This window comes from Barbus barbus (genome assembly GCF_936440315.1).
Source record: "Barbus barbus genome assembly, chromosome: 41".
Lineage (NCBI taxonomy): Eukaryota > Metazoa > Chordata > Actinopteri > Cypriniformes > Cyprinidae > Barbus > Barbus barbus.
In genome coordinates this window covers 3,465,020-3,489,578 of record NC_136719.1, presented here as the reverse complement: position 1 = coordinate 3,489,578, position 24,559 = coordinate 3,465,020, and the positions used below count along the sequence as shown (strand labels likewise).

Below are 24,559 nucleotides of genomic sequence, written 5' to 3'. Positions count from 1 at the left end.
AAATAGTCGGTAGTGGCAGCCCTAGTTTGTTTTAACTCTCTCTCCCTCTCCCTCTCCCTCTCCCTCTCCCTCTCCCTCTCCCTCTCCCTCTCCCTCTCCCTCTCCCTCTCCCTCTCCCTCTCTCTCTCTCTCTCTCTCTCTCTCTCTCTCTGTCTCTGTCTCTGTCTCTGTCTCTCTCTCTGTCTCTCTCTCTCTCTCTCTCTCTCTGTCTCTCTCTCTGTCTCTCTCTCTCTCTCTCTCTCTCTGTCTCTGTCTCTGTCTCTGTCTCTCTCTCTCTGTCTCTCTCTCTGTCTCTCTCTCTCTCTCTCTCTCTCTGTCTCTCTCTCTGTCTCTCTCTCTCTCTCTCTCTCTGTCTCTGTCTCTCTCTCTGTCGCTCTCTCTGTCTCTCTCTCTCTCTCTCTCCCTCTCCCTCTCTCTCTCTCTCTCTCTCTCTCAGGCCTTGACGGAGGAGATGGATGGTCAGAATGAGACGCTGTCGTGGCTGAATAAAACCGGCTCTCAGATCTTGTCAAACTCCAGTCTGAGTCCTCAGCACAGAGACACTCAGATGAATAAAATCAGGCAGATAAACATCAGCTGGAGTAAAGTACGAAATCAACTCCATAGCTACCCCTTTTTTTGAATGTCGTCCTCATGTTTTCACATCTACACGGCTGTCTCTTTGGTACATTTTAATGTTGCCAATTTAGAGAGACACACAATAGAGCGCCTCATTGATGACATAGCTTGAAATACATTAACCCTGCTGCATTTCCACAATTAAATCATTTCAATCAGTTTTCACTGGAAATATATAGTAAATCTGGACCTGACACGGCTAATGCTGATGATGTTGGAGTGGCCATATGCATATATGTCAGGCTCATCCAGTGCTGTGTCAGTACTGCTCGATGTGAGTGGCCTGTTATTGTGTGTGTGTGTGTGTGTGTTTGAAGGTGAGTCGTGAGCTGCTGGATAAGCTGCGTGAGGTGGAGGGTCGTCTGCAGACACACACACCGCTGCAGGACGAGAGGAGGCTGGCGTCGTACGGCCAGTTCCAGGAGCGCATGAACAGACTGGGAGACTGGGTTTACATCAGCAGCCAGTCTCTGAGCGACGTCACACCCACGGAGAGACAGGTCAGACGCGTCCTGGACTCACTCGCTGCATTTAAACACAAACTATATCATTTACTCACCCTCATGTCGTTCCAAACGACTGACTGACTTCTGTGGAACATAAAAGATAAGGAATATTGGCAGCCAAGCAGTTATGGTGAACATTTATTTCCATTGTATGGAAAAACACTGAGACGTTACTCAAAATATAGGCTACACTGTATAATAACTGCACGCTATGAATCATCAGTTAAGCATTAGTAAATAGTTAGTTCATCCTTTATAAAGCATCGTCCCAACATTAGTAACCAGCTTATAAATACAGCTATAAATGTCTTGCTCTTGATTTATAAGCATATCTATTACAAATGAGATTTAAAGGCTCAGTTATCTTCCTAACAGAAAAGTTAAACACAACACAGACGGATACAGAACTCAGAAATATTTGCAGCCCTAATAGATATGCTTATAAATCAAGAGCAAAACCTTTATAGCTGTATTTATAAACTGCTTAGTAATGCCTATTAATGTTGGGATAATGCTTGATAAAGGATTAGTTGACTATTTACTAATGCTTAGCTAATGATTCACAGCGTGCAGGTATTATACAGTGTTACCCTGTAGTTAGAAATGTAATCTAAGTTACTACTTTAATGTATTCTGATTACATTTTAGATGACTTTATCTAACTTGTTTTGCTATTAAATGTACCAAACTGATATAAAAAGCAAAGAGATCTATTTTACGATGTCAACATCATAAAATGCATTAAACTAGGCTCAATGTAAGAACTGCAGGGGGTTTATGAGCTGATAAAAAGCTTATCATTAATTAAACCATAAAAATAGAAATATATCATTTGTTTAACTGCATGCCAATGTGAACAGTAAGCGACCTCGAACTGTAAATGTGTTGGTAAATTATTGAAATATTAACTATTATCTATTTCCAAAAAGATATATTTCATGTCAAAGTGGTTGTGGCTGACAAAACACATTTGGGAATCCATTTAAAATTACGGGGAGAATTATTTCATTGTTTGAATAATATGTAATCATAATCCATAAAGAAGTAACAGTAATCTGATGATGCGAATTATACAATGTAATATACTCTAATTACGAGTATTTGATTCGTGGAATCTGATTATATAATCCAGATTACATGTGCTCAGTTACTACTCAGATCTGTCTGCAAGTTGTTCAGTCTTATGTTTTGGTCTAGTCCATCCCAGTGAGACCAGAATATATATCGAACAATGGCTATCACATTTTAGCTCTGAGATCTGATCTGTATTTGTGTAGGCTCTGGAAATGTCCATGCGAGAGCAGAAGCGAGAGCTGGAGGAGCTGTTGTCCTACTCTATTGAGCTCCAGAGGAAACAGCGGCTTTTACCACAGGAAAAGGTTTGTGGCACCCAGGGGAATAAACACAACATGTACTGCACTTCAGTTTACTTACTTTCTACCGTTAATAGTGTGATGCCAAAGCATTTTTTAATTGAATGAAACGTAATGAATTTTACCTGAAATGAACTAAAGCCCTGTTCACGCCAGACAACATTTTATATAGTTAATATTTTGAATTAGACTTTATTTTATAAGTGAAAATGTTAAATATAAAAATAAAGTCTAATTCAAAATATTAACTATATAAAATGTTGTCTTTTTAGATTTTTTTTTTTGTTAAATTTATTTATTTGTTAAATTTTAATTAGTTTTTCTATATAGTATGTGCAGTTTTTATTAATTGTAGTTTCAATTATTAATCATTTAGCCGTTTTATTAAATGATGATTAATTATTTAGTTTTAGGTGTTTTACTATATGTTGCTTTGGAAAGAAGCAGAAATAAATGTCATTCATTTATTTATATATTTTTTTCCCGTTAACATTTATTTGTTTATTGATGATTTTAGTAATAACCCTGGCTTACACCAACACAAATATTTTTCGTATGCAATTTGCCGTCCCACAATGCATAATAAAATTTGAGAAGTCAAACAGAATTGACTTGATTTGCTGTAAAAGTACTTCTATTTCAGATATTTGTATTTGTGGTGGATTTATCACACAACACCAAATGCTGATTGACTTCTGTTGTTCACCATTGCTTAGCAAAATACTGTTCATGAGTGCCAGCAGGTCAGATTTTTTTAAAGCAGCGGTTTTAGGCATGTGATCAAAAAACGGTTGGCTTTCTTCACAGTGCGCTGGAAAAGAGATTAGACTAATCTGTTGCATTAGCAATGCAAATGTTTGCATTAGTGTTCAAATTGAAATGTTTAACACCAAATATGTGCACCAGATATTCATCTTGGTCTGAACAGACCTTAACACTATACACAATGTTAAGGAGGAGGTAGATTGTCTCAAAACACACTGAAAAGCATGTACTTTCCCATCAAAAGTGAACTATTTTAATATACTGGCAGTGTACAAATTGTTACACAGCACTTTCTCCATTCTTATTGTGGTTTTGTTTGCAAAGTACGGTTGAGTAGTGCGCTGGATGAGAATTAAGATGGTGTATGTGTGTTTGTAGAGTAAAATCGAGCAGCTGGCTGCAGATTGGAAAGCTCTGGACGCCAGACTGAAGGAGACACCACAGCAGCCTCTTTCTCCATGGACACAACAAGTCTCTCAGCAGCAGTTCACAGGTGAGCGCAGCACAGACAGGTGAAGCGGACGCTCTCGCTGCTCCTCCAGAGGGTTTACTGTGTGTGTGTGTGTGTGTGTCTCAGCGAGCGTGCCGTCTGCGGTTCACATGGTCAGTCTGATGAGCGAGGAGCGGCGTCCCAGTCCAGAGCTGGTGGGCCCCAGCGACCTCCACCAGACGGCCACAGAGCTGGCAGACTGGCTGCTCCTCATCCACCAGATGCTCAAATCCAACATCGTCACAGTGGGAGACAAAGAGGAGATCCACACCACCATCGGCCGCCTGCAGGTCAGACCGCAGAGTTACACCTGAGATGTTTGGCTCAATAGGGTGGCAAATAGCTAGTATCTTTTTCCTTAAATTGAAAATAAAACCTGTGATTTATGGCTGTACACAGAATTATTATTCAGACCCCTGCCTGAGCGGTTACAGACAGCGTCTGGGAAGCTAAACCCGGCTCATTTTGAATGTGTTGTGATTGTAGGTGACTAAAGGAGATCTCGAGCAGAGACATCCACAGCTGGAAGACATCATCACTCTGGCACAAAACATCAAGAACAAAACCTCCAACCTCGACGTGCGCACCTCCATCTCTGAGAAACGTGAGCGGATGTTCATCAGCATCTTCAGTTCAATTGTCTTTATCTCAGCCTTGGTCTGAATCTTGCTTCTTTCATCTTACCCCCAGTTTCACAGACAAGGCTTAAAGCCCCGTTCATACCAAGAACGATAACTATAAAGATAACGATTAGTGCTGTCAAACGATTAATCGCATCCAAAATAAAAGTGTGTTTACATAATATATGTGTGTTGTGTATATTTATTATGTATATATAAATACAAACACATACAGTATATATTGTGAAAATATTTACATGCATTTACATGTATATATTTATATTCATATAATTTATATAATATATAAATATATTTAATATATAAACATAACATTTTTCTTAAATATATACATGCATGTATGCACACACACATGTGAACACAATTTTTTATTTTGGATGCGATGAATCGTTTGACAGCGTTAATAACGATATTAGCGTCCACACCAGCGAGCGATATAGTCTGTTTATTCTTAGCGCACTACGTCATGTGCCAGTAACGAGCTCGTTATAGCAGGATGGATTCTGATTGGCTGTCAATGTTTTTATCGTTCATCTGCTGGAAAAAAAAAATAGTTCTGGAAGTGATTCCAACGATATCGTTTCTTTGTGGCTTTATTGCTATAGTTGTGGTGTTCTTTAATATTCAGTGTGATTTTTTTTTTACAACTATATCTTTATCGTTATCTTTATAGTTATCGTCCTTGGTGTGAACGCCGTTTAGGATAGTCCCAGACCAAAATGCATGTTTGAGCCGTCTCAACTTATTAGCATGCATATTACTAGAATATTATTAGTAATTAAGCACATATTAATGCCTTATTCTACATCCCTAATCCTACACAATACCTAAACTTAACAACTACCTTACTAATTATTAAGCAGCAAATTAGGAGTTTATTGAGGAAAAAGTCGTAGTTAATAGTGAATAAGTGTTCCCTATTCTAAAGTGTTATCTAAATAAAATTTTAAAGTATATTAAAATAGAAAACCATTACTTTAAATTGTAGTAATATTTCACATATTACTGTTTTTACTGTAGTTTTGATCAAATAAATGCAGCCATGATGTGCATAAGAAACTTATCGCTAAACATCTTAAGGGGGTCGCACACCGAACGAGAAGCGCAGCGCCGCGTCGCGTCGCGCCATGTCTTTAAAATTCGAACACATTGTTTTCAATGTGTGTACGCACACCGGCGGCGTCATTCGGCGTCTGTCCGCGGCGCCCAGCAACGACTCAGGACACTGTTCAAATTCCTGCCGCGCCACAGCGCGCCATCTGCATTGTTTTATATTAAATAACATCATATTTGTCTCAAATCGTTGTTAATACATTAGCCTATACCAAGATACCACTGCTGCTAAATACTGTACAGCTTACATTAGTTTTACAGCTTGAATAAAATGAAAACATATTAATTAAATGTATAATAAACGTAATCCTTTTAATCTTTTATATTTCTCTTGAGACATTTTTATATACGCAAAATATTACATTCACTGTCGTCGGCTGCCACCTACTGGATTTATCAGGACACAACCGTTACAACACACTTCAGGTCATTTAAATAGCGGAGTAGCGGACCGCAATGGACGACGAAAAACTAATCAACGAAGTAGGGAAATACCCAGAATTATATGCCACAAACCACAGATTCTTCAAAGACAACATAAGGAAGTCATCAGCGTGGAGGAAGATTGCCGATGTCATCGGTTTTTCAGGTAAGAATGTTTAATTTACGATCTGAGGTAAAATGTTCAGTGACAGTCTAGCAACAACTGCATGTAATTGTACAGTACAATCATAAAATAACGTACAGTACAGACATTGTCTTAACTTCATAATGTCCTTAAAAATAACAATAATGTTGACCACAAACTGACAATTGTTATTTTAAGTAAACAATCGTGTTGAATTATGACAACCTAACGTTACCTCAACAGGAATATGATTATAATTGAAGTTAACAAAGAAATAAGCATACCTTACACACAAAAAAATTATCATCTTTGTTTTTATTGAGAAAAAAAATCATATTAGTAGCTACAGCATGAAATGTTGAAATTGCCTAGTCAACAGATACAACAAAAGAATAACAGATTTTCATAACACAGATAATGTTACTTTTCATTGATTAACGTTGAAAACTGCTATTATCAATTAAAATAATATGTTTAAAATAATAATAATAATAACAAATGACGTTAAAACTCACCCATCTTGCAGCTCAGAACATGTTTCGAATTATAGAATGTACGCGTCTGGTGTGCGATACCTCGAGTTGTCCTAGACGCGGCGCTGCGCGGCGCTGCGCTTCTCGTTCGGTGTGCGACCCCCTTTAGTCTTTATATTTATCTCAATCTTTGTTTTGTGATTCTTGATTGCATGCCTTTAAAAAGTTATTTTATTTTAATCTTAGTATTAAATATTAAATCATATGTTAACCTAGATCTTAGTTTTAGCCGCTTTCTTAATCTCAGTCTCAGTTTTTCTTAGTCTTAGTTTTTGCCCTAGCCGTAATTGTTCTCTCTATCTTAATCTTAATCTTTATTATAAATCCAGTCTTTCTCTTGTGATTTCCTAATCATATATTATCTTATTCTGTCTTAGTCTTCATTTTAATCTTAGTCTTTATCTTAATCTCGGTTTCAGTTTACATTTGTCTTTGTGTTGGTTTTAGTCTTTGCCTTAGTCCTAACATTTGTCTTACTTTTAATCTTAATCTCATTTTAATCTCAGTTTTTGTCTTGTTATTGTCAAGCAAATGGTTTTAGTCATAATCTTAGTCTTAGCCTGTCTTTGTCTTAATTATAAATGTAGTATTAAATTTTAAATCATAACCTTAGTGTTTGTTTTAATCTTACTCTAAATCTTAATCTTAGTTTTATCATATCTTAATCTGAGTCTCGGTGTCAGTTTCGCTTTGCCTTGGTTTTAGTCTTGGCATTTAACCCTATTCAGATTCTTCATTTTTAATCCTAATGAACAGCTTTTTGCCGCTTTAGATGTTATATCGTTCATTTGATGTATTTAATATATTCAGTCTAGTTTGTTGTTTTTTGGTCAGGAAGTACCGAAGACTTTGACAAGCTGGCTATTGCTTTATAAAAATAAATAAAGGAAAAGAAGTTTGGTTTTAAACAGTAAACTGAGGATGTGTGTTAAACGCACCTGTTGTGTGAGATAGTGAGACTCATTCCTCTCTTTCTGCTGTGTGTCAGTGGAGAAGGTCCGCAGCCAATGGGACGGCACACAGCATGGCGTGGAGGCGCGGCTTCTGCAGCTGGAATGCATGATTGGCCACAGCGACCAGTGGGAGGAGCAGAGGCACAAGGTGAAGGCTCTGATTGGTCAAAACGAGATGCATCTGCACAACCTTCTGCAGCTGAACCGAGAGCCGCTCACCAAACAGATCAGTGACAACAAGGTGAGAACTTGACCTTTGACCTGTGTGACCTTTCACTCAGTAAGAGGTCAAATTGTTATCTTTTAGTGTGTAAAGATTTGCTGATCTTCCAGTTAAAAAAATAAGTGTCAAGACTTGGTTTCAGCTCCTGAATTCTTTGTCCTAACCTAGTTAGGAGTTCCAGACAAATGCACTTTCCAACAAAGAAATAATGTTTTCAATTTATATGACGACAAAGGAATCTGGATCAGTGTCATTTGTAGTCGAGCGAAGAGGAGAAATCATCAAGCTCTTTTGTTTTTTTTGCACTTTGTCATTTAATTAATTTTGGAAGTGACCCTCTTAAGATCATCTGAATCTTGGCTCTGCATGTTTTCTTGTAGATATTTGAACAGTCTTTCACTAAAGTGGGTGTTACACTGAAGAGGAAACACTCATGGTATGTTTTGTCAGGAAGTGACTAAATTAAATCGCCTTATTTAATTAAAAGGCCGGAGTGGCCATGTAAGGCACATGTTCCAATTAAGCCCACTATGATTTTTTTCAATGAAAGAGCTCCACATTTTTATTAAATAAACACTTCGGATGTGATTAATTTTTGATTAATCATCCAACCTAATTAAAGAACTGCCAATCAATCTGGACAAATGGATTACAGCTTAAAGGAACAGTTCTCCCAAAAATGAAAATTTGCTCAAATGTGCTCATCCTCAGGTCATTTAAGATGTAGATGAGTTTGTTTCATGGAGAAATGTAGCATTGCATCACTTGCTCTGCAGTGCCGAACAGCTGATAAAAACATCAGTAATCAACACCACTCCAGTCCATCAGTTAACATCTTGTGAAGCCGAAAGTAGGGCTGTGCAATTAATCGAAATTCAGTTTCGATTTCGGCCTCCAACGATTATGAAAATACAGTAATCGAGAGAAAGCGATTATTGCGCCCCATTTCCACCGGTGCCCTTTTGTTCCTCCATAAAAGGCCAATTTCACGTGCAAATCAGTAAAATCATGTAACAAGACTGTGACCTGCTTGATTGAAGTTGATCCGATTTATTTTTGTTTTTAAAAGCGTGACAGAGAACATGCGCTTCCTCAGGAAGATTACTGTGCATGCGCTCAGAGACAGAACACAACACGGACATCTAAAGTCATCTTTTAGTGCCTAAACGGTCAAATACAATGCGGCGCTTAGGGATTATTCGTGTAAACCCTCGTCTGTTATGTAATAAAAGAACATGAGTTGAGGATGAAAATACTTGTGTAACAGTAAATTGGATCCGTGCGGCTCTTAAAGCGACAGCGGGCTATATTCCTGCTGCCGACTGTGTGCTTTATATTAATAATCAAACAACAAAAGACATTCAAAATCACTCGCTGCTCTTGACTACTTTTGTAGCTTTAATAAGAAACAAAGGACTACTTAAGCTTTTAGCTACTTAAAAAAAAAAAAAAAAAAAATGGTTTTTTTTATTCTATTGTATTCCTTTGCTTTTTTTATTACTGGCAGTTTTATTATTGTCAATAATTTTGAGGACCTAGTTGTTTTTAACTAATATTAGTTACTCTGGTACTCTATTGTGGTGCTGAGACTTGTGACATTTCGCTGGTCTCTAAAATGTAGATGTCATAGCAACCTTATTTACAGAAAATATATATTTGATATCACTGTCTTTAAATCTTTCATATAAAGTTTTGGTCATATGGCCCGCTAATAATCGTTTTAAATAATCGTGATCTCAATATTGACCAAAATAATCATGATTATGATTTTTGTCATAATCGAGCAGCCCTAGCCAAAAGCTGCATGTTTGTAAGAAAAGACGTTTTTAACTTCAAGCTGTTGCTTCTGGCTAAAATACGAGTCCATAATACATGATAACGCTTCCTCCAGTGTTCCTCCAACTCCATATGTCTTTGTCAATGCAGCTAGTTTCTCTTATTTTCAGGCCGTTTGTTGTCACTTTAATTTATTTTCTCAGCAAGCTTAGTTTCTCCCCCAAATCAACACAATATAACTAGCTAAAGTTCAGTACGTGTGGTTTTATGAGGTTTGGTGTGTTTTTAGCTTTGTGGGCTTGTTAGAAACAAAAATAGAGTTGTTCCTAATTAGCTCACTTGACAAAAGAGTAATATTTTTCTGGTTTATTATAGACAGAACGTTACATGTTTTTGTGGCTGAAGAAGCTTGTGAAATCTTTTCATTTATTGTGGTTATCAACCGCTCGCTACAGATATGAATGAATTCCAACATTCAAATACAGATGATTGCTTTTAACTACCAAGCCAGTGAATCAAATGAGGTCTGCATTTGATTGATTGATTGATTTTTTTTAAAGCATTTAGCTTTTAATTCTAAATTCCTGTCAGCATTCAGGCAGCTTCTTTGGGCGGCCGATCGAGCTCAGCAGACAGTTCTGATGTGACTAGCAGACTGTAGCAACACATGATGGCAAAGCATTGGAAATGTAATTGTGTGTGTCAGTAACCGGGTTTCTGCAGATCTTAAAAAGGTCTTAAATCAGAGCAGAACATCTTAAGTCGTGGCATTAGATGTTGCATGCGTTTGCTAAATTCCTCAGTATGTTTGTATATTCCTCAGTATATCATATCTAAACATCCTTAAATCAAGAAACTTTTACTTTTTTAGATACAAAATGAAGATATTGTTTATCAGAAGATAAGAGTTTATGCTTAAACCGAGAGTAATAGTGTTTTGTCAGTAGGATATGAAAACGTTTTCCTTTTGAATGGTTGATTTTTCTAAGCCTGTTTGCAGATGCTTGTGCTTTTGAAACCATACACTCACTTTGTTCATCAATTATCCATATTTTGTAATTCTGTTTTTAAGTAAATGCATCTTGGTTTAAGAATCTTTAGACAGTCTTTAGACATGCAGTGTGGTCAGAAGGTACATGAAAAGTTATTTTCATAAATATTTGTGAGCAAAGCTATTCAGACCCTAAACGTTTTTTTGTTGTTGTTAAGTTAATTAATGAAGTAATGGTGTTGTAACTTATGTTGCTGAAATACAGCTGTTCTTTACTTGGTCTGAACTTTACCCCTGTAACAAATATCTGCATCTCATATTTTCAATCAGTCAGGGTCACTTCCCCTGTATTTGAACTCATTGGAGGGCAACAACATTAAAAAAAAAAAAAAAATGGATTTGCTATCTTCATGTTGTAGATCACTAGACCGGCAAAATGCTGCAAATCAATAAAGAAAATAAGACCTCTCATCATTGATTAGTTAGATATGTGCAGTCTGGCGTAGACCCAGGTTTTCCAGATCCTGTGAGTACTTTATAATCTTATAAGCATTGAGTTTGACGTCACATGCTTTCAAAGATGTTTCTCCCCAGTGCATAACTTACATTTCTTCACACATTCTTATCTGTAAACGTAAAATTAAAAGTGATTTAAAAAAAAAAAAAGCGAGTTGCTCTTAAACTTAAAACATGTCTGAACATTTGCTTCAATATTATAACAAAAATATCAAATATTCTACATCCCTAACTCTACCCAGTACCTAAACTTAACTACCGCACTAACTATTAATAACCAGCAGATTAGTAGTTTGAGGCAAAAGTCGTAGTTAATGCTTTGTCAATAGCGAGAGTTGGAGCTTAAAATAAAGTGTGACCAATGTTGTAATAAATACTACCTTATAATTATGTTTTCATAAATATTGTGGCAATGAATGCTAATAAGCATTCACATTATAATACTTTTCCTAATATTACTTCAATAAATGTGAATAAATGCTATTGTAATTGTCTATTATGCTTCTGCAAATATTTTGGAAATGAATGCTAATAAATACTCCAATATTGTGATATTAAATACTATTTTAGTTATGCTTTCATTAATATTATTTTAATACATGCAAATAAATAGTACTGTGATGATTTGGCTTTATTAAATACTACCTTGATTGTGCTTTTACTAATATTTTAAAAATAAATGATGATAAATATGAATACTAATAATGGTATTATTTTGATATTAGATCATATAATTATGCTTTGATAATTATTGCAATAAATACTAGCAGATACTACTGTAATAATAATATTGTTAAATGCTACATTATGCTTTGACATAATTACTGCACTAATATTAGTTAAATATTTATGTTTAGCTTCCTCTTTTTTTTTTTCAGTGTTCCTTTATATAATCCAAATAACAATATATGTAAGGAAAATAAATGATTGTCAGATTAAATCATGAATGAATGAGATTTGATATTGGTTGTGCAGACTCCTCTTAAGAACATTTCCAAGGAGTCGTGCTCTTAAAATGTACACGCGCACACACACGCACACACACACGCACACACACACACACACACACACACACACACACACACACACTACTGAGACGTACCTGTAGGGGATGCTAGAGTCATAATTTCACTGCCTTATTGTGTGGTATTCATATAGTATTTAACGTTTTAAACATGAGTAGATATTTTAGGCATGACCATATATTTCAGTGTTTGCCTTAGGTTAGAAATAAAGACTTTAAGGTTGTTGACAATGATTTTCTGAAGTTATTCTCTGCAGGGAACCTGACTTCTATAGCGACTCCACTCTCTTTGTTGAGCTTTTGTTGTGCTGTTTAGATGGTAGCTTAATTTATTGATCTCTTTTTGTTGTCAGGTGTTCCTGCAGGAGCTCAGTCGAGGACAGGAGAGCGTGACGTCCTTTAATGAACTGTCCAATCAGCTTCTGCAGGAATATGCCGCTGACGACACACGCAGGGTTAAAGAGGTCATGGACAAGCTCAACACGGCGTGGAACAGCGTCAATAACAGGTATGAGCTCATATAGACACATGCAAACTCATGTGCCTGTTTATTTCCCTGATCTCCTATAAATGAGAGGAAATGAATCACACACACACACTCTCTCTCTCTCTCTCTGAAACAGTGTCTCATAAACACACATAATCACACTAATGTGCAGCATGCACCGATAACACACACGCTTCTGGACATACAGCTCATCATGACATCTCCTTCCATAAAAGTTATTACTGTTGCATTGAATAGTGTGGTAATGAATACTGTTGTTATTATGCTACCACAATATTGCAGTAGCATACTACACTAATATATGCTACCATCATAAATATTGCAGTTATTGCACTTTTTTTGAATATTGCATAAATGTTATCATAATAATATTGTGGTAATAAATACTACTGCTGTAATTGTGCTCTGACGAATATTGCAGATATAAATACTACTATAATGATATTGAATTTGTATATATTACCATAAGTATGCTGACATGAACTACTACAGTGTTAGTTTAGTAATGCATTGAATCATTTAAATGTGATATCAATAAATTATATAAATATTAATATAGTTAAAATAAATACTACCATAATCATATTTATGTAATACGTTACCATAATTATTCTCTCTCAAAAAATTACATTATTTGGTAATAAATTGTCACAATTATGCTTTCATGAATATGTTGATAAATATTTATAATTCTGTCATCATAATATTGTTATAATAAATACTACAATAACAATATTGAAGTAATTATTATGCTCTCACAAAATACTGCTGTAAGAATAATTTAGTAAAAAATTTGATCACCGTTATGCTTTCACAAATATTTTGTACATAAATGCTAATAATAATAATTTTATTATAAAAACTACTACTGTAATATTGAAGCAGTAAATATTTGACACAAAATACTACTGTAATAATATAGGAACAAATCTTATTGTGATTATGCTTTCTCAAATACCACGTCAATAAATGTTAATAAATACTTATGATAAAATATTAATAACTAATTAATAAACATTTCATAATAAATACTACCATAATTGCTTTAATGCAATTAGTTATTGCTAATAAATACTCAAATAATAGTATTTTGATATTAAATAGTACTACAATTATGCTTTTACTAATATTATTTCAATAAATGCTAACAAATACTACTGTAATGATATGTTTTAAATATTTTGGTAATACTTATAAATACTAGCATAATGATGTTGTGAAATCAAATACTGCTATTATAAATACAATGCTACTATAATAATTGCTCTGTTGTATACTACCTTGATTATGCTTTCACAAACAATGTGTAAATAAATGTTAATAACTGCTTCTGATAATATAGTAGTAGTAAAAACTATAAACTGTATGGTTATATGAATAATGCATTATGATTTCACAAATATTACCACTTCCTGTGCTAATATGAGTTGAGCACATGTAATTAGATTTTTCCAGCGTGGTTGATTTTAGCGCGGTGTGTGTACTGGTTTGTGGTCATCAGGGCTTCGGACCGTCAGGCTGCGTTGGATTCAGAGCTGAAGTCTCTCCAGGTGTGTCTCCATGAGCTCGAGTCCTTCCTCAAGTGGCTCCATGAGGCGGAGACTACAGTCAACGTGTTATCTGACGCCGCCCAGAGGGAGGAGCTCTCGCAGGACTCCGCCCACATCAAAGAGCTGAAGGGGCAGCTCGGGGTAAGAAATACGTCCATACTTAATTCCATCATATCCATTTGGGACTAGAGCTAACTTTGCAGCTTATTTTGGCATCCCAGAAGTTGTGTAAAACCAACCAATCAGATTTGAGCTTGTGATTTTCAGCTAGCTCTTGCCGGTTTTGATTTTAACTACTGAAATGCATGAGACTATTAGCGTGTGGATTGCGGGCGGTCTGTGAGGATTAGATGAATCTCATTCAGGAACTAAAGTGCATGTGAACGATATTCAATTATCTCTCCGTCAGTCCTCATTAGTTCCCTCGTCAGCCAGATCGCAGCATACGTGTAATCAAGGTGTAGATCACTTCAGCTGAGAAAGAGCGCGTCTTCTCCTCCGAGTCTGTGTTTTTCTTGTGAGATTCATCTCAGTTTGATCTCTTTATCTGCTGTCCGCTCTAATCACGCTCTCACTGGCTACTACGATTCAGCAGCCAACACGCTACAAATGTACTAAACACAGTAAAACAGACTGTCCCGACTCCAAAGTGTGAAGTCGCATCAATTCATTGAATAATCTTTTATTGTCATGTTGCTTGGCAACAAATGGCATTTTTGCACCCGTGAAGGGCACTGCGAGGACGTTTGTAGGGTCAGTTGAAACCAAAGTGAGCAGCTGAATTCTTTGGTGAAGGGCCCTTCCTGAAGGCCGTTAGTGAAGTGTACTGACAATTGTCACTTCAACATCTGAGTGCAGGGTCCTCAATTCATGTGAAGATTTCAGGCTTTACAGGGACAAAACTGCTCACACTTTTGCAAATTTTTGTTTATTTAATTTTTTATTATCATTATTACATGAATTCTGCTAAGTGCTGTGAGTTTGAGTCACATATAACGTGCATTTAATACACACAATGCACCAAACTTTTCCCCCAAGTTTGTAATGACAAAGATTTATAAATCTGTTGTCAACAAAAAAGAACCATTTAAAAAGAGATGTTGTCCTGTGGTTTCCTGTCAAAATAAGTGTTTGAAAGCAAAGTACAAAACAGCCATAAATAATAGTAATTATACTGATATTATTTATAATAATAATAATTAATAATATTATTAAATACTTTACAGTTCAATAGTATACAAGTATTCAGTATATTTCAATAGTAGTGATATTTCATTGAATTTTATGAATGAATGAATGAACGAATGAATGAACGAACGAATGAATGAGCGAACGAATGCATGCACGAGTGAATGCATGCACGAATGAATGCACGAACGAATGAATGCACGAACGAACGAATGAACGAACGAACGAATGAACGAATGAATGAATGCATGCACGAATGAATGAACGAACGAACGAATGAACGAACGAACGAATGAACGAACGAACGAATGAATGAACGAACGAATGAATTAATGCATGCACGAATGAATGAACGAACGCATGAACGAACGAACGCATGAACGCATGAACATGAACGAACGCACGAACGAACGAACGAACGAACGAACGCACGAACGAACGAACGAACGCATGAACGAACGCATGAACGAACGAACGAACGAACGAACGCACGAACGAACGAACGAACGCACGAACGAACGAACGAACGCATGAACGAACGAACGAACGCATGAACGAACGAACGAATGCATGAACGAACGAACAAATGCATGAACGAACGAACGAATGCAGGAACGAACGAACGAACGAACGAACGCACGAACGAACGAATGCATGAACGATCGAACGATCGAACGAACGAACGAACGCACGAACGAACGAACGCACGAACGAACGCACGAACGAACGAACGAACGCACGAACGAACGAATGCATGAACGATCGAACGAACGAACGAACGAACGAACGAACGCACGAACGAACGCACGAACGAATGCATGAACGAACGAACCAACGAATGCATGAACGAACGAACGAACGAATGAACGAACGAACGAATGCATGAACGAACGAACGAACGAATGAACGAATGAATGCATGAACGAATGAATGCATGACCGCTTGAACGAATGCATGATTTCACATACGCTAAAAGTAAAACCAAGGTTGTGGGTTTGATTCCAAAGTCACCGATTTTGATAAACTATAGAGTTTGAATGTAAGTGGCTTTAGGTGAAAGCATCTGCTAAATGCACAAATGTTTAAATCACTTTATTTGACATGCTCATTTATGCTTTTCATCTGTTTTCAATTTGGATTCTTTTTCCATCAGTCTTCCACTTAGTCATTGACAGTTGATTTTATTTTTGGCATAATCCTTATTTGGTAGTCACCCGTCTTTTTCATGTTTCTTAAGGACATGTTCAGATTATTTATTTCCTTACAAGCATGTAAAAGATGCAGCTGATTAGATTAGATTAGATTAGATTCAACTTTATTGTCATTTATGCAGAGTACAAGTACAGAGCTAATGAAATGCAGTTAGCATCTAACCAGAAGTGCAAGAATATAGTGTTTTATGTACATATAAGTGCAGAGTAAGTGAAGATATGATTTACAGAATATACAGTGGAATTGCTATATACAGTATTGAGCAGAGTATATACAGAATATAAAATAGGAATGCAATGTAGGGATTGTATGTACATTATGAACAGAGCAATGTAGATTATATAGATTACAGATTATATATACACATTATGAACAGCAGAAACGTGAGAACAGTGGTAATAAATAAATACAGCTGGATGAGTGTGCAAAGTATTGATAGAACAATGTATTCTATGCAAAATAGCAGTAGTGCAATATTTTATAGAAATAGTTTACTGTGCTTGTACAGTAACAACTTTAAACAGTTTATAGTGTAATGACTTGAACGATGTGCAGTCTGTGCAAAATATGAGTAGTGCAAATGCATGTGTTTAAAGTACTGTGACCAGTGCAGTAATAAGCAGGTGCAGGTTAGATTGGTGGTGTGGCGTTCAGAAGTGTCACAGCCTCGGGGAAGAAGCTCTTCCTGAGCCTACTAGTGCGAGAGCGTAGGCACCTGTAACGCCTGCCGGATGGAAGGAGGGTGAAAAGTCCATGGTTAGGGTGAGAGGCATCCTTGATGATGTTTCTTGCCCTGCCCAGACAGCGCTTATAATAAATGTTCTCAATGGAAGTTAACTGGGTGCCGGTGATCCGTTGAGCAGTTTTCACCACCCGCTGGAGTGCTTTGCGGTCAGATGCGGAGCAATTGCTGTACCATACTGAGATGCAGTTCGTGAGTATGCTCTCAATGGTACAGCGGTAGAATTCCACAAGGATCCTGGGATTCAGGTGAACTTTCTTAAGGCTCCTTAAGAAGTAAAGGCGCTGCTGTGCCTTTTTGACCAGAGTAGAGGTGTTATGGGACCAGGTGAGGTCATCAGAGATGTGGATGCCAAGGAACTTGAAACTCGACACACGCTCCACTTCAGCTCCGTTGATGTAGATGGGTGTGTGTGCATGACTCCTAGTCCGCCTGAAGTCCACAATGATCTCCTTTGTCTTCTGGGTGTTTAGCTGTAGATTATTGGTGGCACACCATACAGCCAGGTGCTGCACCTCATCCCTGTAGGCTGATTCATCGTCATCCTTGATCAGACCTACCACCGTGGTGTCATCTGCAAATTTGATTATGGTGTTGGAGCCATAAACAGGAACACAGTCATGGGTGAAGAGGGAGTACAGGAGAGGGCTCAGTACGCAGCCCTGTGGCACGCCGGTGTTCAGGGTGATGATGGAGGAGGAGAGGTTATCTAACTTGACGGACTGAGGTCTGTTAGTCAGAAAATCTAGAATCCAATTACAGATGGGTGTGCTGATTCCAAGCTGGCTGAGCTTGGAGATCAGCTTGGAGGGGATTACTGTATTAAATGCAGAACTGAAGTCCATGAACAGCATTCTCACATGTGTGTTTTGACTGTCCAGGTGGGTGAGGGCAGAGTGAAGCGCTGTTGAGATGGCGTCCTCTGTTGACCTATTGTGGCGATAGGCAAATTGGAATGGGTCCAGTGTAGCAGGGAGACAGGATTTTAGGTGGGATGCAACCAGTTTCTCAAAACACTTGGCAATGATGGGGGTGAGTGCAACAGGACGGAAGTCGTTAGGGACCGAGGCAGTGGAATGTTTCGGTACTGGTACGATGGTGGAGGTTTTGAAGATAGTGGGGACAGTTGTTTGGGCCAGGGACAGATTGAAAATGTCCGTGAAGACCTCAGCTAGCTGCTCCGCACAGGCTTTAAGCACACGACCAGGTATTCCGTCAGGGCCAGCTGCCTTCCGTGCATTCACCTTACGCAAAGTGGAGTAAACGTCTGATGTGGAGAGAGTGAGAGGCAGTTCACTGGGTTGATGCTCAGCTTTGAGTGAGATCTCCTTATTATTTTGATCAAAACGAGCATAAAAGTGGTTGAGCTCGTTTGGGAGGGAGGCAGAGCTGGAGGGGGGCACAGAGTTAGGTGGTTTGTAATCCGTGATAGATTGTATGCCTTGCCACATACGCCGGGGGTCTGAAGAATTGAAGTGTTCTTCAATCTTCTGTTTGTGTGTGAGTTTGGCCTGGCAGATACCCTTCCTCAGGTTGGCTCTGGCTGAGCTGTAAGCCTCCTGGTCTCCAGACCTGAAGGCTGCATCTCTTGCTTTGAGCAGGAGGCGAACCTCTCTGTTCATCCAGGGCTTCTGATTGGGGAAGATTTTTATTTTTTTGTGTGTAGTCACTCTGCTCACACAGCTGTTGATGTGCTCCATGACAGAGTTGGTGTAAGTGTCAATGTTAATCTGAGAGTTTGTGGTGGCCTGGGCAGCAAACTCACTCCATTCTGTGAGCTGGAATTGATGTTGAAGAGTGGAGTCAGCACCTTCCAGCCAGATTTTAACAGTCCTTGTTGTAGGTTTCACACGTTTGATGACCGGGGTATACTTGGGGAGCAGGAACAAAGAGAGGTGATCAGACTGACCCAGGTGGGGGAGGGGTGTGACTTTGTAGGCATCACTCACATTAGTATAAACGTGGTCCAATGTTTTATGTCCTCTTGTAGTGCAGGAGACATTTTGATTAAATTTAGGGAGAACAGATCTAAGAGTGCAGTGATTGAAGTCCCCAGCAACAATAAAGGCTCCATCCGGGTGCAGGGTTTGTAGTTTGCTAATAGCAGCACAGAGTTCTTTCATAGCCACGTTAGCATTAGCGTCCGGAGGTACATAAACTGCAGCAGCAACAATGCAAGTAAACTCACGTGGTAGATAGAATGGCCTGCACTTGATAATCAGGAACTCCAGCTCAGCAGAGCAGTAGGTATCAACAATGACAGAGTCTTTGCACCATGATTTATTTACATAAATGCATACTCCACCACCCTTGTTTTTACCAGAGGTTGCTGCTACTCTGTCAGCCCTGAAGAGAGCACGTCCATCCATATGCACCACGCTGTTTGGGACATCGTTGCAGAGCCATGTTTCAGTGAAGAACATAACATTACAGTCCATAAGCCATTTCTGTGTGAGGGTCCAGATCTTTAGTTCGTCCATCTTGTTCATCAGAGACCGTACATTGGCAAGGAAGATGCTGGGCAGAGCTGGTCGATGTGGGTTTAGCCTTAGCTTAGCACGCAGCCCTCCACGCTTTCCCCGTCTTTGTTTACGGTCTCGACGCCGACGCCGAGCACTTCCGGTCGGTACGAGTGATCCGCTTGTCCGCGGTGATCTCAGTAGCTCCGGCGGGAGTTCGCTGAAGTCGAAAGGATGATCTAAAACTATGTTGGAACACTGTTTGTTGATGTCCAAAAGTGATTGTTTACTATAGCTGTAGTTCGCATAACTGGATCGCGCGAACACGAGTGAAATAACCAGGTAAATTAACACTATTTTCCAAAATCTGGTAAGACGCTGAGCCTCGCGATGTGTTCGCGCCGCCATCTTGTCACTATATGTCACTATACACTATATGTCACTATGATGACTGGAGAATGACATGTTATGAAAGTGTTTAATCTTGGCTGATGTCTGTGTTTGTTTGACGTTAATGACAGTGACATGAGAAATAGACTTACTGATTTATGAAGTCTTTATCATTTCAGTGAGTACTGCTTTCCTATTATTTCTATGACAATAGTGTTGAAGTGCTGGCTGTGACGTACAACAGCTGTGTGTAAGAGAGTAATCATGTGTTTCTTTTCTTTTCCTTGTTTATTGCTGATAAACTTTTTTGCACAAATAAAAAATCTTGGAAAAAATGGCATTTGCTCATCTAGTGCCCTAAAAATGTACACGAGCTCGTGATTGGCATTTTGTGGTTTACTGTTGTTTGTTCCCCATCCATCTTTGTCATTGTACAACTGAATCACGCTCAAATCACACCGACTCACTAGTGGTTAGTGTGACGAGACAGACAGACTTATCAAACACTCATCAGGAGACAGAGAGAGACAGACACAGATCTGAGAATATGAGTGTTTGTTTACCTAGAGATTGCAGTGTTTCTAACCTCTTGAATGTGAAATGTTGTATTGTGATGTATTTCTAAGTGAAACAGAAGGATTTGATTCATCTGGAATTGATTAGATGATGAAAAGTGGTTGTTGTATACTATAATGGAGGCAGGTGGTTGGAAGGAAGGGGCTGAAAATAGATTTGTGATGTTGACCTAAAATGAAATTAGAATTGACTCACTTTACTTACTTAAAGGGATAGTTCACCCCTCAAAAAATGTAAATTGTCATCATTTACTCATCCTCTTTTTGTCCCTAACCTGTATGACTTTATTTCTGCTGTGGAGCACAAAAAGAAGATATTTTGACGACTGTGCTGGTTGCTCTTTTCCATACAGTTACAGTGAATGAAGACTGATGCATTCAAGCTTAACACAAAGGCACCATAGAAGTACCATAATAGTGGTCCATTTGTTATTTACTAAAAAAAAAGTCTACCGTGGCTGCCAGAAGTTCATTGTAAAAGTACGTTGACTGTGTTTTAGGGGGTGACATATTTGTGCCTATAAGTTTTAAAACTCTTTACCATATCTTTCACTTAAGTGATATAATGTTAATATACAAACATATATATCATATCTGGTTATCAGTCAAAGCTATTGCATGGTTTCATAAGCTTTGGGAAATTGCAGAGTTTTTTTTTGTTTGTTTTTTTTATCTCTGTACTATAATGAAGATATATTATGGTGCTTTTGTGTCCTTTTGTAAGCCTAAACTTGAAATTAATCTTATAATTGCATGGAAAAGAGTGACCAGCACATTCTTCGAAATTTCTCATTTTGTGTTCCAAGGAAGAGAGTGAGTCACACAGGTCCGGAATGAAATGTGGTCAGTATCTTCATTTTGGGGTGAACTATTCCTTTAAGGACGTAAATGGGGTCAGTATTGATTTCATGTTAGCTCTGTGAACGTTTGTCGTCAAGGGTCATCAGAAGCGCAGAATGAGATAATAATAGCACTTTCACATTGCCAAAGAGAGACTTTTCTCCTCATGTCTCCCTCATTTCTCTGATGTGTCTCACTGCTCTATTTCTCTGTCTCTCAGGAGATGTGCTCTCTTTCAGTAAAGTGTGTCACCCTCACTCATTCTCTTTATGAATTTATACACTCGCTTGTTCTCATTCTTTTGGCGCTGAAAGAGAGACTCCGTCTCTTGAAGCTCTCCGGAGTTTCTCTCCGTCCGTTGTATCAACCCTTCCCTCCCCCTCTCGCACAGCATCTTTCTCTCCCTCGTTCATTGTCTTTTTTGTGGTTCGGTGTTAATTCTCTCTCCATGACTCGTTTATCGCTGGAGAGGAGCGAGCACTGGTTGCCGTCTCAGTCCTGACGCGCTTGAGCGTGCGCGTGTGTGTGTGTGGGACATGTTTGTCAGGGCTCGTCACATTTTGCTCGGCTGGTGGTGGGGGATATGTGAGCGTGTGTGTGTGTGTGTGTGGCGGTGAGGATGCGTGCTCTCAGACGCTGGCAGTCGTGTGCTGGCAGAGTTAAGATGATGGCTGTAGTTCGGACGTCTCTGCAGAAAGTGGTGGTCTTCTTACACCGGCTCCAGAGAATGGCGATATCCTCACCGCGTTACCAGAAACTGTGCAAGGTCAGTGTCTTGTGCACACGCTCACTGAAGCGCTTTTATCCGATCTCTGCTAGTTTACGGTAGTTGGATGTAGTTTGGATTATCATGAGTTCTGTTGAAGTTCTAGTTAAACAGTTTCTTGGATTTCTTCTCACGCTTTTTACTTATTTTTTGCCATAGTATATTTTTTTTCCCAGTGGAATCTTTTGTTGTATTTTTGCTGCAATTTTAATTTTGTATTTTGACAGTCTTGTTTTAGTGCGTTAAATATTGTGCAAGTTTGCAATTTATAATGTTTAGTTCTGTTATTTATACCAAATGGCAATATTGAGAACTCGTACAAACCACATACAGAACCGGTATGAATATTTGAATGACATTTATTTAATTATCCTTGATGAATTTGGATGCGATGTCTTTGGATAGCGTGCAAGAGTTTGATGTGATGTAGTTTCCAGCTGTTTGTCTTGAGATGACCAGAAAACCTGTCCAAACCACATTAGAGCGGAAGGGACTTTTAAAAGAAATGAATTTGATGTAATGTATAAGAGATGTTGAAGGATTCCTGTTAGTAATATCATGTATGAGTGATGCTATGTTTAGCTGCTGTCAACGTGAGCTGTCAGCAGTCATCCTTAGAGTGTGTGTGTGTGTGATAGAGATTAGCGAAAGCAACAGCTGTTCTGATATTCACTGTTTAGCTGAAATCCTCACAGGATTTACACACACAACACACGGCGCTGCTGAGAGATGGAGAGCTTTTTAAACAATAGCGAGTTCATCTTTGTGTGTGTGTTTATTAAAGAGAGAGCAGCACGTGGTAGTGTCGTGTGAAAGTCAGACTGGGTCTCTGTTATTGTAAGATTACTGAGTTTGCGCCTCTCAAGTGGGTCATTCAGCACTTGTTTTTGGTATTTTGTTATTTTTTTTCTTACGTGTTTCCCCACTTTATAATGTTATTCAATGTTTATTGCGTTAAAAATGAATGCAGTTCAGTAATTTCGCATCTTCACCCTCTTTCTGATCTTTTAAGTGAACAATTAAACAAGCTGTTTTTGTTACTGTTTCTTTAAAACTTCCATATGTAAATGAGCGCTATTGTGATTTGGTCAATCAATGTGTGCGGACATAGTTCACACTGTCATTCAGTCGGAGCTGGTCCAGCTGCTAAATGCTGATTATGTGTTAATGTAAAAGTGTGCAGTTATATATTAATATAAAATACAGTGGCATGCGAAAGTTTGGGAACCCCTTGCAGAATCTGTGAACATGTGGATACATTTTACCAAAATAAGAGAGATCATACAAAATGCATGTTATTTTTTATTTAGTACTGTCCTGAGTAAGATATTTTCCATAAAAGATGTTTACATATAGTCCACAAGACAAAAAAACAGCTGAAATTATTAAAATAACCACATTCAAAAGTTTGGGAACCCTTGGTTCTTAATACTGTGTGTGGTTACCTGGATGATCTACGACTGTGTTTTTGTTTTATGATGGTTCTTCATGAGTCCCTTGTTTGTTCTGAACAGTTAAACTGAGCACTGTTCTTCAGAAAAATCCTCCAGGTCCTGCAGAATCTTCAGTTTTCCAGCATCTTTTGCATATTTGAACCCTTTCCAGCAGTAACTGTATGATTTTGAGATCCATCTTTTCACGCTGCGGATGATTGAGGGACTCAAACACAACAATTAAAAAAGGTTCAAACATTCACTGATGCTCCTGAAGGAAACACGATGCATTAAGAGCCGGGGGGTGAAAACTTTTGAACAGGATGAAGATGTCCAAATTTTTCTTATTTTGTTGAAATATCATGTTTCCATTTAGTACTGCCCTTCTGACGCGACAGAAGATACTTGCATGTTTCCTGGAAGACAAATGAAGTACAATTTACCTTGATCTTCAAATTCAAAAAGTTTTCACCCCCGGCTCTTAATGCATCGTGTTTCCTTCAGAAGCATCAGTGAATGTTTGAACCTTTTTTAATTGTTGTGTTTGAGTCCCTCAATCATCCTCAGCGTGAAAAGGTGGATCTCAAAATCATACAGTTACTGCTGGAAAGGGTTCAAATATGCAAAAGATGCTGGAAAACTGAAGATTCTGCAGGACCTGGAGGATTTTTCTGAAGAACAGTGCTCAGTTTAACTGTTCAGAACAAACAAGGGACTCATGAACAACCATCACAAAACAAAAACACAGTCGTAGATCATCCAGGTAACCACACACAGTATTAAGAACCAAGGGTTCCCAAACTTTTGAA

General features: G+C 38.2%; 1 protein-coding gene across 6 annotated transcripts in view; it reads left to right on the top strand.

Moving 5' to 3' along the window:
- The window catches only part of LOC306860982 (utrophin-like), a gene marked incomplete at its 3' end in the record, with an annotated part of 232,987 nt that overhangs the window by 86,193 nt on the left and 122,235 nt on the right, over nt 1–24,559 (top strand). For all 6 annotated transcript variants that reach the window (XM_079403021.1, XM_079403019.1, XM_079403020.1 and 3 more), the window contains 9 exons: nt 437–586; nt 936–1,118; nt 2,402–2,503; nt 3,641–3,755; nt 3,840–4,042; nt 4,239–4,356; nt 7,593–7,798; nt 12,441–12,595; nt 14,097–14,286. In XM_079403021.1, coding sequence (XP_079259147.1) covers nt 437–586; nt 936–1,118; nt 2,402–2,503; nt 3,641–3,755; nt 3,840–4,042; nt 4,239–4,356; nt 7,593–7,798; nt 12,441–12,595; nt 14,097–14,286 — 1,422 coding nt within the window. The remainder of the gene's footprint in view (nt 1–436; nt 587–935; nt 1,119–2,401; nt 2,504–3,640; nt 3,756–3,839; nt 4,043–4,238; nt 4,357–7,592; nt 7,799–12,440; nt 12,596–14,096; nt 14,287–24,559) is intronic.